This window comes from Diuraphis noxia, unplaced genomic scaffold (genome assembly GCF_037042655.1).
Source record: "Diuraphis noxia isolate RWA-SAM2 unplaced genomic scaffold, SU_Dnox_SAM2 contig0002, whole genome shotgun sequence".
NCBI classification, from domain to species: domain Eukaryota; kingdom Metazoa; phylum Arthropoda; class Insecta; order Hemiptera; family Aphididae; genus Diuraphis; species Diuraphis noxia.
The window spans coordinates 46181223-46194985 of NW_028301712.1; the positions used below are offsets into that span (position 1 = coordinate 46181223).

General features: G+C 29.8%; 1 protein-coding gene across 1 annotated transcript in view; it reads right to left on the reverse strand.

The window, feature by feature from the left end:
• The window catches only part of sfl (N-deacetylase and N-sulfotransferase sfl), a 43103-nt gene that overhangs the window by 13261 nt on the left and 16079 nt on the right, over positions 1–13763 (reverse strand). The window contains exons 3-4 of the mRNA XM_015517122.2: positions 3187–3439; positions 1124–1516 (exon numbers count right to left, since the gene is read on the reverse strand). Coding sequence (XP_015372608.2) covers positions 1124–1516; positions 3187–3439 — 646 coding nt within the window. The remainder of the gene's footprint in view (positions 1–1123; positions 1517–3186; positions 3440–13763) is intronic.

A 13763-nucleotide genomic window follows, 5' to 3' on the forward strand; every position in this document is an offset into this window, starting at 1 on the left:
AGTGAATTACAAAAATGGTACATAATTTTTATGATAAAATGTCAAATAATGGTAGATATTATTATTTTAACGTAATAGGCCATATTAGTCTCATTATTGGTTAAAATGTTTTTACATAGATTTATGTAGGGTAATCAATAATCATAACATTATAAATTATAAAATATTTTATTATATTATGTATGTTATAAAAAATTATTTATTATGATTAAATTATAATCACACATTTGCACAGTAATATCATGTTGGAAGGGTCTTAGGTATGAGACCACTAACGGTTAGTATGTGGTGTTGATCGCATTTCACAAATTTGGACAAAGTTTTGTAATTAAGTGGATATCACCACTTTTTTCTTTCTTTAGCCGACGCTCAAAATAGACATAACATATTTACGCAGAATTATTTCATTTTTTAAGTTTTTAAAGGGGGCTTAAAGTAAAATCACCCATTACAAAAATGATAGAAATAAAGAATAATATTTTTAAGAATATGACATATAAATGTGTCTAAATATTCCTTCAAGACAATTTAAACACAATTTAAATTAACTTTTTTTTTATTTTAAAAGTAGGATACAAAGTCTAATAGTAATAAAATATAAACCAGTTTAATATACCCTCAATAATAATAGCTTCTTCTAATTTTTGTAATAGGTGATTTTACTCTACTCACAAATAAAAAATAAATAAAACGATTTTAGGTAAATGCGTTTTATCTACATAATGTTGCGTGTGGGTCTAAGAAAATAAACAAATAAACATTGCATTAAAAGTTTATTAGTTCGAAAAAGTTTTTAATTTAACGAATAAATTTAATTAAATGTATGGATTATATTATGAATGAAACAAAAGATAATACATGTACAAAGTAAGTATCATTATATTTTTGTATTGTCGACAATAATTTAGATGTATCTGCAGTGTTTTCGGGGGAGGGGAAGGGTTTGATACATGACTAATTCTCTGACTTAGTTTACCCTGACAAATTCTGAATTCTTATTCTGAATGTCTAACTAAATAACAGACAGGGGTCACTTCGATATTATTAAGAATGAATTATGAAATAAAGGGAGGAGTGATTGTATACATTATAACACGTAAGAGAGTATACAAAAAAATCTAACGTGCACGTCATCCTTCCACATTCGTATGCCGCTCTCGCCAACAAATATATCGTCGATGTCCACGAGCACCTGTCGCTCGAGCGATATGCTTAGCAATCCCTTGCTGAGGTACGACAGCGAGTCAAGGAACAACAACCGGTGCAGCCAGAAGTTAAGCCCGTTGCCGAACAACACCCTCGATATTCCGTCGTACATGCCATGGTCCTGCATGACCGTGGAAAGCGGAACGTACTCAGTCCGTCCACCGCTGCTGTTGCTGCCCCAGGCCACTGGTTCATATGTCGTATGATTGGCCGTGAACACGGACCAATCGTCGCCCGGCAGTGGCCCTTGGTATACGCCGCCTGCTCGAGCAACCCTCAATACCGGCGATGCCGAGTTCAACATGGCATCCTATAAACCACAAAGCATAATAAATTATTTGGATTTTGTATCTTATCTTAAGGAAAGTAAAAACTGATAAAGGTACACGGTCACCGTAACAGAATATCCGATAGATACACTTGAATTTTTAATTTCAGTTTTGGCAGAATATTTTTCAGAAATTTTCAATTCATAAAAATCAAATTTCGAACGATTAGGTAGTTATATAGTTACCTACAATTATTTTAATTTTCTGTGAGTGAAGTAGAGAAACAACAATTAGCAATGGTATCCCAATAATTATATTGTTTGTTTTGTTTGCTTAATAAATATTATTATTATTGTACCTATTATAATAAATAATAAATATTAAATATAATTATAAAATTAAATATAAAATTATATCTATCATATCCAATAATGTTATAATCCATTATCCAACTTTAAATAGTTATGCAGTTTTAAATTACAACTATTATTGTTCGAAGTTTAATTTTTGTACCTATAGACGCGCGTCTATAGATCGGTAGGTATCGAATTCGAAGTACTCCTAAGATTGTTCAGCTTTTGTATATGAATGAAAAATGAATGTTATCATTCAAAAAAGTAAAACATTTAAAAAGATAAGAGTAAACAGTTGTTAAAACTTTAATTCTTTTCAAAAGTTTATTTTGTAATGTCATCAATTAATGTAATTTTAAAAAAAGTTTTAGAAATTATAAGTATTTTTTTTTTTTCATAAAAGAATCAATGTACAAACGAAAGATACATTTCAATGAACTGTTTTTAAAATTTCACAAAACATAATGCATCAACATTCAACGTATAATAAACGTAAACATATAAAGTTGTCTAATAGGATAGTAAACAACTGCACTACATAGAAAGAGAACACGGTTAACGGGTTGACTGTATTAGTACAGCTTTCATTAATCGTTAGACGATAACCATAGGGCGTAAATGAAATAAAAGATCCATCAAAATCAGCAGATAACAAAAGTTTCAAATTAGAACTAATTATATGATGTACACAATACGAAATAATGAACGCCGCTGCTCGCGTCGAGTCATATATACGGGGCTACGGTCTACTACACCTACTACTCTATTTAGGTACTAAATCGATATACGTGATTTACTATTAAAGTAAGTCAATAACGAAAAAAACGTTTATTAAAAAACAGGTCAAAATGCAAAAAAATATTCCAAAAACCAAAAATATCATTAAAAATCGGTAAATATATATTCGTATTTTCATTTTCAATTCTCTGAATTATAAAACAAACTTTAAGCTTATTCTAGGTCTTTAAGCATTTTATAAGAAATACGAACATTTTATAAAATCCTAATCATCTTTATCACCTATATTATATTAATATAATGTGTATTATGTACCTATAACAAGAACTATAACGTACCTTCAAGGTATAATAGGAATATGATTTTTACGTTTCAAGTTATTAGTGCAGAATAATTTTTATTTTAACGCGGTCAATAGGTGTGGGGGGGAGGGTTGAAGCACTCTTATCCTATCCCTCCCCTGGGTATGCCAATATGGTTAATAGCCCGAGCAGTTTTCAACTACGCGAAACTTGGTATTCAATAAACAACGAAGTAATGCTCTTGCCAAAGAAAAATGTATAAATTATATTAATGTAATTCGATAATATTATCAAGGACTTTTATTCAAATATACAAACCCTGAGAGATAGTTTCGTGTGCAAGTATAGCGGAAATCCTTTGACCTTGACGCCGGTCATTTGGCGGTTGGATGGCGGGAAAAATCCCAATATGCCGACCCCGTATTCCCTACAGTATTTGTCCAACAGCTCTCGGTTCCATTTGTCCATGTTCAGGTACCGATGATAATTCTCGAACACGATGACGGAATATCGGCCTTTGTCAAAATTCGTCAGTGCCGGTAACGATTTGCCAGCCACTTCCATTTTATATCTGAAACAGTGATACATAACATATTATAATACATATTGTGTGAACGTAATACGATTTAAATAGGTATATTATATATTATTATATAAATTATATAATATGATATGCCTACTCAAATTAAAAAGATCGTAAAAGGACCGCCGCTACGTATTATACTTCTGATGCACTTTGTCGGCGTGATACAGACCGGCCATTCCCGCACAACCATTATACACATATCATATTAAAGGTACCTACATATGGTCCATTATGTCGTACAATATAATCTATATATGATGGATTATTATATAGGTATAAGGTCGACGATATGAAATTAACGAGTGTGTAATGTGTACAATAATAATAGGTAAGGTAATGTATATTATATCGAAGAAGAAGAATGTGCACTATATATGTGTATTTATTGTTATGTTTACGAGCGAGTCAAGTTTCACCACCACGCACGTGTGAGCGAGAGAAAAAAACAATAAGCAGGTGAGAGATGAGTGCTCGCGAGAGACTGAAAATAGAGAGGGAAGGAGGGATAAAGAGAGAGAGAGTGACGGACTGCAGAGAGACGACTCATATAATCCATTGCCGGGCGCCAAATGCATTAAATATTATATTATTGCATACCCGTCTTGCGCCACTCTCCTCGATAGAAATATTGTAGTTTTCTTTTTATTATTTTTGTTGTTACCTCTGTCTCAAAATAGATCTCCGATTCATTATGGTGTGATAATTTCGGCACACACATTTGACAAAACGCCGGCACTACGGCCGACAGAAAAAGGACCGCATATTATGTATACAAAAAGGTTCTTACATTTCTCGCACGCTGTCACGTTTTTCTAAATAACTTAAAAACCCTTAATGGACGGTTGAACACCCTAACAATTGGTAAGTAGGTATCCACCAAAATGCCACAAGTCATGTGAGATTCGAAAAAAACCATGCTGTTAACTGCATGTAGGTACCGGCCTATTATTGCTATTGAATATTGTTCATAATTTTTTTTTAGTTTTCATTTAAAAATTTTAAATTATATATCTTGAAATAAATGATATTGGATTGGTCTACGTTTTACTGGTTTAAGAAAAATCGCATGAAAAATATTAAATTCATAATGATTAAAAAAAATTATTTAAATAATAGCATCTAAACATTCGAAATTAAATTGTAATTAGCATATATAATAAAAGTACTTCATATTTTTATAACACGGCTGAGTCTTTCATTCCTTATATATTATAATTACTGTAGCCCAAAGGCACCAACGTCCATCATAATTAGCACTCTCGTATCAAAACTTCTGCGGGACGGTGGTTTTCATCTAGACACTAGACCATAGATATTCCAACCACGTTATACATATATATTATATGCGCTCGAAAACTGCACGCAAATCGTTATTATCAAACAGAGATGACGGCGACGGATTTCTTTTTATTAAAGTTGCCGTGCTGCAGCACACGCCATATATAATAGCATGTACGCGTGTACGATGACCACAACAAGTGTACAGTTTTTAGAAATAGTTTTGTCTCCGATCATGTAACATTACTTCCAACTGAAATCTAATACGATGCGACATGATACGATGTCCCGTGCGCGTTATTTGCCCCGGTCCAGATTTAATGAAATAAGTTTTCGCAACATCATAATATACATACGACATTATTACACGACGTATATACGATATGTGTATAATACTAGATGACAGTCGCAAGTGCCGAGGTTAAGTCCCAGCGACGTGTATTCGAGCGAAAAAGAAAAACGTCAATATATAATATTGTATACGTCACATTAATAAAATACAAGCGTAGATGCCTATAATACCCAATATATAGGTATATATATATAGAATTTGAACGAGTCTCAGTTATTATAATGTTTATATTAAGGAAATGCTTAGAAATGGTTTTACAATAATATGAAGTATACATATATTATGTATAATATTGAAATTAATATTTATTATGCTTCGACCATTTAAAAAAATTATATCGTTAGATTAATATTAATCATTAAAGTGTTGAAGTGTTGAAGTCACCATCATATAGCCTCCATAATTATAGTCCAAACCCATTATTATGGACGTATTATTCTTAGTACAGCAAGTTAAATAATTCAAAAAATAATGAAATCATCAGTAAACATTCATAAAAAAAAAAAATGAAAGTCGATTATAAAATTATGGACTTTTTAATCCAATATCATTGTTAACCATATACTATTAATAATATTATGTTGTAACATGTAATAATATTCGAAAAATAATTATTATGTCATACGTAATAATTGACATATTATTAAATAATAAATACGAGTATAAAAGCCTAAAGTTATATCTTTTAATCCACTGTGTCAGTATGTGAATTATATAATATTATAGGTATGTATTCTATAACATAATTTCAAAGCATATGATTTCGAAATTACTTCCGTTATTCGTCATTTCGTAGCGTTCATAAACACTAGTTTTGAACAATATTTTGGGACAAAACATTTTTTTTTTAAACTATTATCATCTATATTACTGGAGCATAAATAAAAAAATAATTATAGGTGCGAATAGTTCCGGGGAGGTAACACTGTTTGCAATTTAATTTGATCCAAAATGAATGTCAATTGTATTATTATAAGTATAATTAATTAGATCTATTCAAATGTGTACCAATTATAAATTCAGGCACGAAAAATCCATGTCTCGGACAATAGTAACATATTACCAGCTGGGTATTAAAAACAATTTTATTGTAGGTTCCTATACGGTGTCACCTACATAATAGATTTGCCAGAACAATCGAATTTAACCTGCAGGACAATGCTGTATAAAAAATGACACATGTCCATTACATTGAAATGTGATTATACGAATGATCAATAATATTTATATTAAAAATAATTATCCAATATTGATGGAGTGATCAAATATTGTAAGTTAAAAACAACATGTGTTATTTACTATATATATTAATTTAATATTTTTTTGAGTATTTGAAACGAAGATAATTTTTTGTAAATAATAAATTGCAATTTTACGTTATCAAATGATATTAATATTTAATAAATAACCTATAAGAGATACAATTTTCGGATCACAACAAATAATAGCGAATACAGCTTAAATTATTCGCTGCTTTTTGAGTCGAAAACAAACGAAATGCATTAGTGGTGAGCGTTATGGACCATCATAAATTCATTAACATACGTAGGTATACAATCAGTAATAAATTATGCCTATTGCCTATACGAGAATTAAAATAATAATAATAATATTATTATAATAATTTCGTACGTGAATTTTGTGTTTATATATATAATAGAAAAATGACTAATTACACTACCAAGACACCAACCTTATATAAAAATATGTCTACGAATAGTTTTTTTAAATTTTTTAATCGTTTCATTACCTTTTGTTTTTGACTACTGTAATACCTATTATAATAATGATTATAGTAAATATTAGCTGATCCCGTGCACTTCAGTTGTTCAGAATCTTCAATCTTAAAATACTTGTACACAAACTTAAAATGTGAATTTTGGAAAATACTTTTTTAGTTCACACTAACATAGTGGTAGAGGTAGGTACTGTGAAAATTTCAGCCACAAGCTATTATTGTCTAGACTCTATGTTGATCAAACAATGAATCTGCTGTCAGGACATGTTCGATTACATTATATTATAGCATTTATTATAGCCAGCCCAACCAGCGTTGCACAAGTGACTAGCTTGTGATAATGAAAGTAGTGCAGCCCGATTAGAAACAAAATCAGAATCGAACGGATTAAATCCGAAAATCAGGATAAAACTAATTGATCAACATATTTCTCAGCACAATTAAATACGTAAGTGTATAAATTTAAACTCTTAAGTTGCAAAGTCATACCAAGTTTGTCGATTTTACTTAATCCAACCTACGGCGGATTGGATACAATGTGAAATCTAGTGGTTTTTGATATAACTGTATTGGTGTATCTCGGTTTTGGTTTAACCTAGTTCAGATAGTACCATACCAGAAAACATCTCTACTCAATAACTTCCCAAAGTTTCATCGCGATCAGATATTTGTTCTCTTTTATAACATACACAGAATATTAAAAATCGTATACACAATATCCATGATGTATAACATTCATTTCGTTCAATTTTGTTCATACAAGTTTTTGAAGTGACTGAAGACCGCCACGAAAGTTTCCTGGCGATCTTATGAATAGTGCAAAGTGCATTAAAGGATACATATATACATTCGTTTTTATAATATAATAGCTAATCCCATGCATTTCGTTGTCCATTAAAAATGAGAATTCTAAATGAACACTATGTTTTATATTATATGTAATAAATTATTCTGTCCAATTCATTGAAAAATATTTGAATACATAATTTTATTTTGTTTTTTTTCTAATGCATACACAAATAAATCAGATGGTTTTCCGGCGCATGAGCAGGTCACTTATAGCTATCTGTGTGAGAAGCATGGATATTCCAAATTCAGTTCACACACTTTTAGCGAATGTCCTTGTGCTTTATTGGTGTGGCCATTGAAAGATGAATAGCACCGGATATTGCAAACGCTTGAATTCGAATGGCATATCTGTTGAAAATTTGAAATCATTGAAGGGATGCATGGTAACAGTAGATCTTCGCAATTAAGATTTCTGTATACAATTGTAGCTTCTATGATGTAGAGTTCATCAAATTTTTCACCAAAAGCCTAGTGCCATTGAAGAGTAGTGGCGGTATTTATGTTTCGTAGAAGAATGATGGAAACGCCAATTTTCAATGTTAAAACGTGCTATGACATGCCTGGCGAATCAAGTGAATTTAAGAATTCAATTGAATAAATCACAACTTTGTTGTATCGATGATAGACTTGTACGGCGTTGTGTCACCTAGAATTTCGTATTGAATGCTGATATTGAACAAAATATGTTTTTATTTTAGTTAAAAACTTATTATTTATTATTTTATCGGACTAATTTTGCTAAAATAATAAAGATTTCCATTTTCACTTTTATATATAAGTCAGAAAATATAAATTAATTAGTACCTATAAGTGCAACTCATCCACCTTAGTTCTGAAACCAATAGCAACTTTGCAATAAACAAATAATATTTAATATTTAGTGTATAAAGATGGCGACAATATTGTATTTTTTAGTAGGGTCATCCTCTTACTCCGCAACTTTATTGGACTAAATTTATGCCAATAATCTGCTCCCAAATGTACTCAGTCATTTAAAAAAGAATCAAGATAGTCAGATGAGTGGTTCCTGAGAAGATTTTCATTTCACATTTAAATATATATACGGGGTGATTTATGAAGCGTAAAACACTCATTATTTCAAAAAGTGTAAATTTTTTTGAAAATATAATTTTACATAGCTTCAAGTCGTTTACTAAACAACGTTTCTATAGTAAAAATTATATTTTTAACAATTTTTTTATCCCTATAATGTTTTAAGTATTTTACTTTTTTGAATGACAACATATAGTTTTAATTTGATATTCCAAACCAGAATATTTTTCTAAGTAATTTGATAATTGAATTTAGGGCAAGTAGTTTACGAAATACAGGTATTTAAAGCTTAGATGAGCGGAGTAGAGTGGTACGAGGTTACCCCGCGACATATTTGCCCACTACTCCGCTCATCCAAACTTTAAATATTTATAAGTCATAAACTACTTGCCCTAAATTCAATTTTTATGTATCTGTTGCATATTCAGCATTTATATTATATGATATTGGAATATAAAATTAAAACTACATGTTGTCATTCAAAAAAGTAAAACACTTAAAAAATTATAGGGATAAAAAAATGTTTTAATAAAAACATGGTTTTGTAAACGACTTGAAGCTATGTAAAATTATATTTTCAAAAACATTTACACTTTTGGAAATAATGAGTGTTTTACGCTCCATGAATCATCCTGTATAGAATATATATATATGTACACACTAAATAAACACACATGACACTGTTGTTATTCAAAATAGGAAAAATTATAATAATATGATAAGATCTTTGCTGAAATTAGCGTGCCTATGATTGAAATTACATAATGTTAATCCTATAATCTGGTTGTTCTCATTGATCGATCAAACAGTATTGCCTCCGTCATTTAGCGAGTAATGGGCGAAAAATTAGTAATAGGAATACTATTTCTATATATAATTGTTTAGTGTTTGCGCTTATTTGTACAAATTTTTTGGAAGAAAACAATTGATTAATTAACACTGCCATATATTAATGACAGATTAAAACTATTTTTCTATGTCCAATGACATGGAATAATATGTTTGTTGACTTCAAAACTTCAAATGGGTATGGCTGAATTTCGGTCACCAACGGCAAGGCTTCAATTAGCCAAGGAGGTTTAGGCTTCAGACTACCCCACCCCGAAAATGTTTTCTTAAAATAAAATTGAATTGTATTAAGTGCTTATTACATTTGAAACTTGTAATCGTACATGTAGTGTCACTAGTCTTACAAGACACAAGTAAATAAAATGGTATATTTTATATTAAAATTATATTAGATAAGCCAGCGTTACCCAAAGTGTGTTCCGCAGGACTATCTCAAGGGTTCCGTCAGATGTATGTGATGTCTGAAACATTATTTGTAGTACTGTTTTTTTTTAGAAAAAATGGGGTTGAGTTGGAAGTAAAGACATTATAGGGTTCCGCAAAACACAAACTATTTCCTAACGGTTCCGTGATCCTAAAAGTTTGGGAACCACTGAGATAAGTGATATATAATATTAATATACTTTCGTAAAACTAAATATACAGCACACATAATACCTACGGTATTATATCATAATTATTTTGATAACCGACGACCATTAGAGCAGTATAATGAATTTTGTGTAAGCTATATTGTCAGTAATCACAGAACGCTTTCAATCATAAATACGAGTTTACGACATTGCTTTGTTGCATTAAAAGTTCGTGCACTTTTTATATAAATACTTACTAGTACGTCAATAATTTTTAAAAATGAACAAATCTTCAAAATTCAATTTATCATCTTGGGTTTCTACTAAGTCAAAATTAAACAACCAAAAATTAATAGCTTGAATATTTCAAATTCTAATAATCACGGGGACGTTGAAGATCAGTGCATCAGTTAGTAATGCTTAACTCTGTTATACTGGATTACATAAACGATCGATAAATAGTTATCGCTTCGATAATCAGAAATGGGATGGATAAGAATATTGTATGTTGCATAAACGATTTTTATCTTTTATCAATCCAATAAATATGTTGCTATCGGTTCGATAACTTGAAGGCCCGATTTTGGTTCGATAAATATTAAAAAGAACTCTATAACTTTATTGAACTGATAACAGTGTGTTTTTAATGATAATATCGATTGACTTATCACTTTTGTAAATGATTTTGTAATCAATAACCACATAACCATGGTTAACGAACGAACCACTGAACTTAAAGGAATTATTTGTGCAACCGAACACTAATTTGTGGATTCAATAAAGATGTTTATCAGCTTGTTTATCAAACCGATATCACATCTTATTGAACTGTTTTTATCGACCGTTTATGCAACCCAGCATTAGTATGCTCGATATTAGAAAATATTTAAATGTTAGTATTAGTAGGTTAAGTATCAAGAACAATTAATTAATAACCCTTGGTGTCTTCCAAAAGATTATGAATTTCCTGTGAGTGGTAAATGAAATTTAACATTCCAACGTCATTGAATGGATCATTATTCATTAACCTTCTCAGATTTGTTAAATGGCGTTTCATATAATTATTGAGTACCTAGTTTTTGCCCGAGAATGTGCAGGAAAAGGAAATCACGTTAAATTAGGGTATCTGGTCTCAAACAGTTTTTCAAAATGGAAAAATGCGTTGGAAACTTTTCAATCACATTCAATTAACTTGTATCATAAAAAGTCTGTAGAATTGGCTGTACACTTTCGATTTATACAAAGAGGTTTACTAACAAATATTGTTCAACAAATTGATGTAACCTTAAAAGAACAGATTGAAGAAAAAAAAATTTCATCCAATAGTGAATACTATAATAATGATGGGAAGGCAAGAAATGCCATTTCGGGATTCTTAAAATTTTGGTGATTAAAGCAAAACAATATTGAACCTATCACAAATGACGGTAATTATCGTGCAATTTTATGAATGCGTGTTAAATCTGAAGATTCTGAATTAAAAAATTAAATCGAAAATGCTCCATGTAATGCTCTTTATACTAGCCCGAATATACAAAATTAAATTATTTCGATTAGTGGAAATGTAATTCTCGAAAAAATAGTAGATTTCTTTTGTTTATATATATAACTTGTAGGTAACTTAAGTATAGGTAATAAATTATGATAATTAAGGAAGAAATAAAAGATTATGTAGTTAACAAAATTTTAAAAATATTTATCATGTCCATAATTTAAATAATATTTTTATAAATTCATATTTTAGTACATAATATAACATATTTATACTCTAATCCCCCTAAAAAAAATTTAAAAAATAAAAATTTTGCTAACTACGGCCTATGCCAACGGTGTCCACTATACAGAAATCTCAAGTTTGATCGAATAAATTGGTTTAACACATAATATAAAACACATTTCAGCCCGCAAACTTAAATCAAGAGATATGAAAACTCTAATCTCGTCAGTAACACAGAAGTAAAAACCTTTTACGCGAACTAGAAAAAGAAAAAACCGGATATTCACGCCTTATGAGCACCTGCACCACATTCATCGTGTAATAATTGATAAAACACACACAGCAAAACTTTTGACAGTTTGACACGAATAAGTTCAACGCCGAACTAGAAGTTAAAACGACGTTTAGACACACGTGACCGTGACCCTACCTCTTACCTATTCGGGTCTACTTCGATCATTTCGAAATAGCGGAATAAGCGCTTAACATATTAAGAGGTTTGATTGTTGTCTCGAAATGATTAGCAATAACGCCAATAACTAATACAAGTACCAATTTTTTACAATATTATTCTGTAGTATAGCTGATAAGGCCGTAATTTTCTGATTTTAGGGTTTTAGGCGGGGTTTGTTAAATATTTAAATCTAATTATTATCATTATCATTTCGTAAAATATGTACGCACTTGAGACGTATCAAAAACATATGCTCGGCAAAGTCCACAGTCCTGTAAAGTATTTGAGTAAAAGTATTCAAATAATTTTTTAAGTATTGAATAACTTTTTAAATACTTTCAGCCTAAAGCATGTTGAATGATGTTTTAAATACTTTTTTTTGTATTTAATACTTATTTTTATTGAATACTTTGATTTTTTTTCGATTACCTTATTTTTATTCGAAATATTTGATTGAAAAAATATTATTGACAAGTGCTAACTACAATATTTGAATAACAGTTTTATTTAATATTCTGTATTTCTGTGTTAGTTGAAGCCCAAAGATTTCTAAAAATAGATATTCAATAACAATATTTCCTTTTGTATTATTAGATAAGTTCTGCTGGCTGATCTGTGATCATATCATACAATGCCTGCCTATAATGGTTATGTGGGATCACGGAAAAAATATAATTGTTCCACTAAATAGCTGCAAGTATGCGACGTTTTATTTATTAATTTAATGACATGTGTAATGTGTAAAAGACAGTAGTTAGTAGTTGGTAGTTGAGTAGTTCGTAAATGTGTACAATGTGTCTGTTTGTTGAAAGTGTGATTTAAATTTTTACAGTTAAGTAATTATATATAAATAAAAGTTAATTATCTACTTTAAGTTTAATATGAGTAATTCTAGTCATAATATTGAATTTTGAAAACATTATGTTTCTAAAATATAAAAACATTAATTTAATAAATAAAATAAAAATAATTATAAGCCTACTATGTGTGTAAAATACCTATGTTAATTAGAAACCTACTTTAAAAACCAAAAGTATTTAAAAAATATTCCAAAGACTTTATTAAACTACAAGAGTAGTAATTTAAATACTATACAATTTAAGTATTTAAGTAGTATGTTAAATACAAAAAAAAAATGTATTTGAGTATTTACTCAAATACTTTTTAAAAGTATTCTTTACCGGCCTGAAAGTCAATTACTTATTAGGTATATCGCGCTGCAAAGGATTAATCCGATGCCAAACTCAAGAAAACATCATGTCATTACTCACTCACGCACAGTAAGATGCTTTATACATATATTATAATATAATGTGACTGGAAAATAGTTTTCCATCATCGTTCGGCGTTCGAATAGATTGATTTAAAATTATTGCAGTTAGAGTTGTTCTCTAATATTACACATAACATACACTGGGTTTGCAATGTATTCGCAATTTGTTGTTGA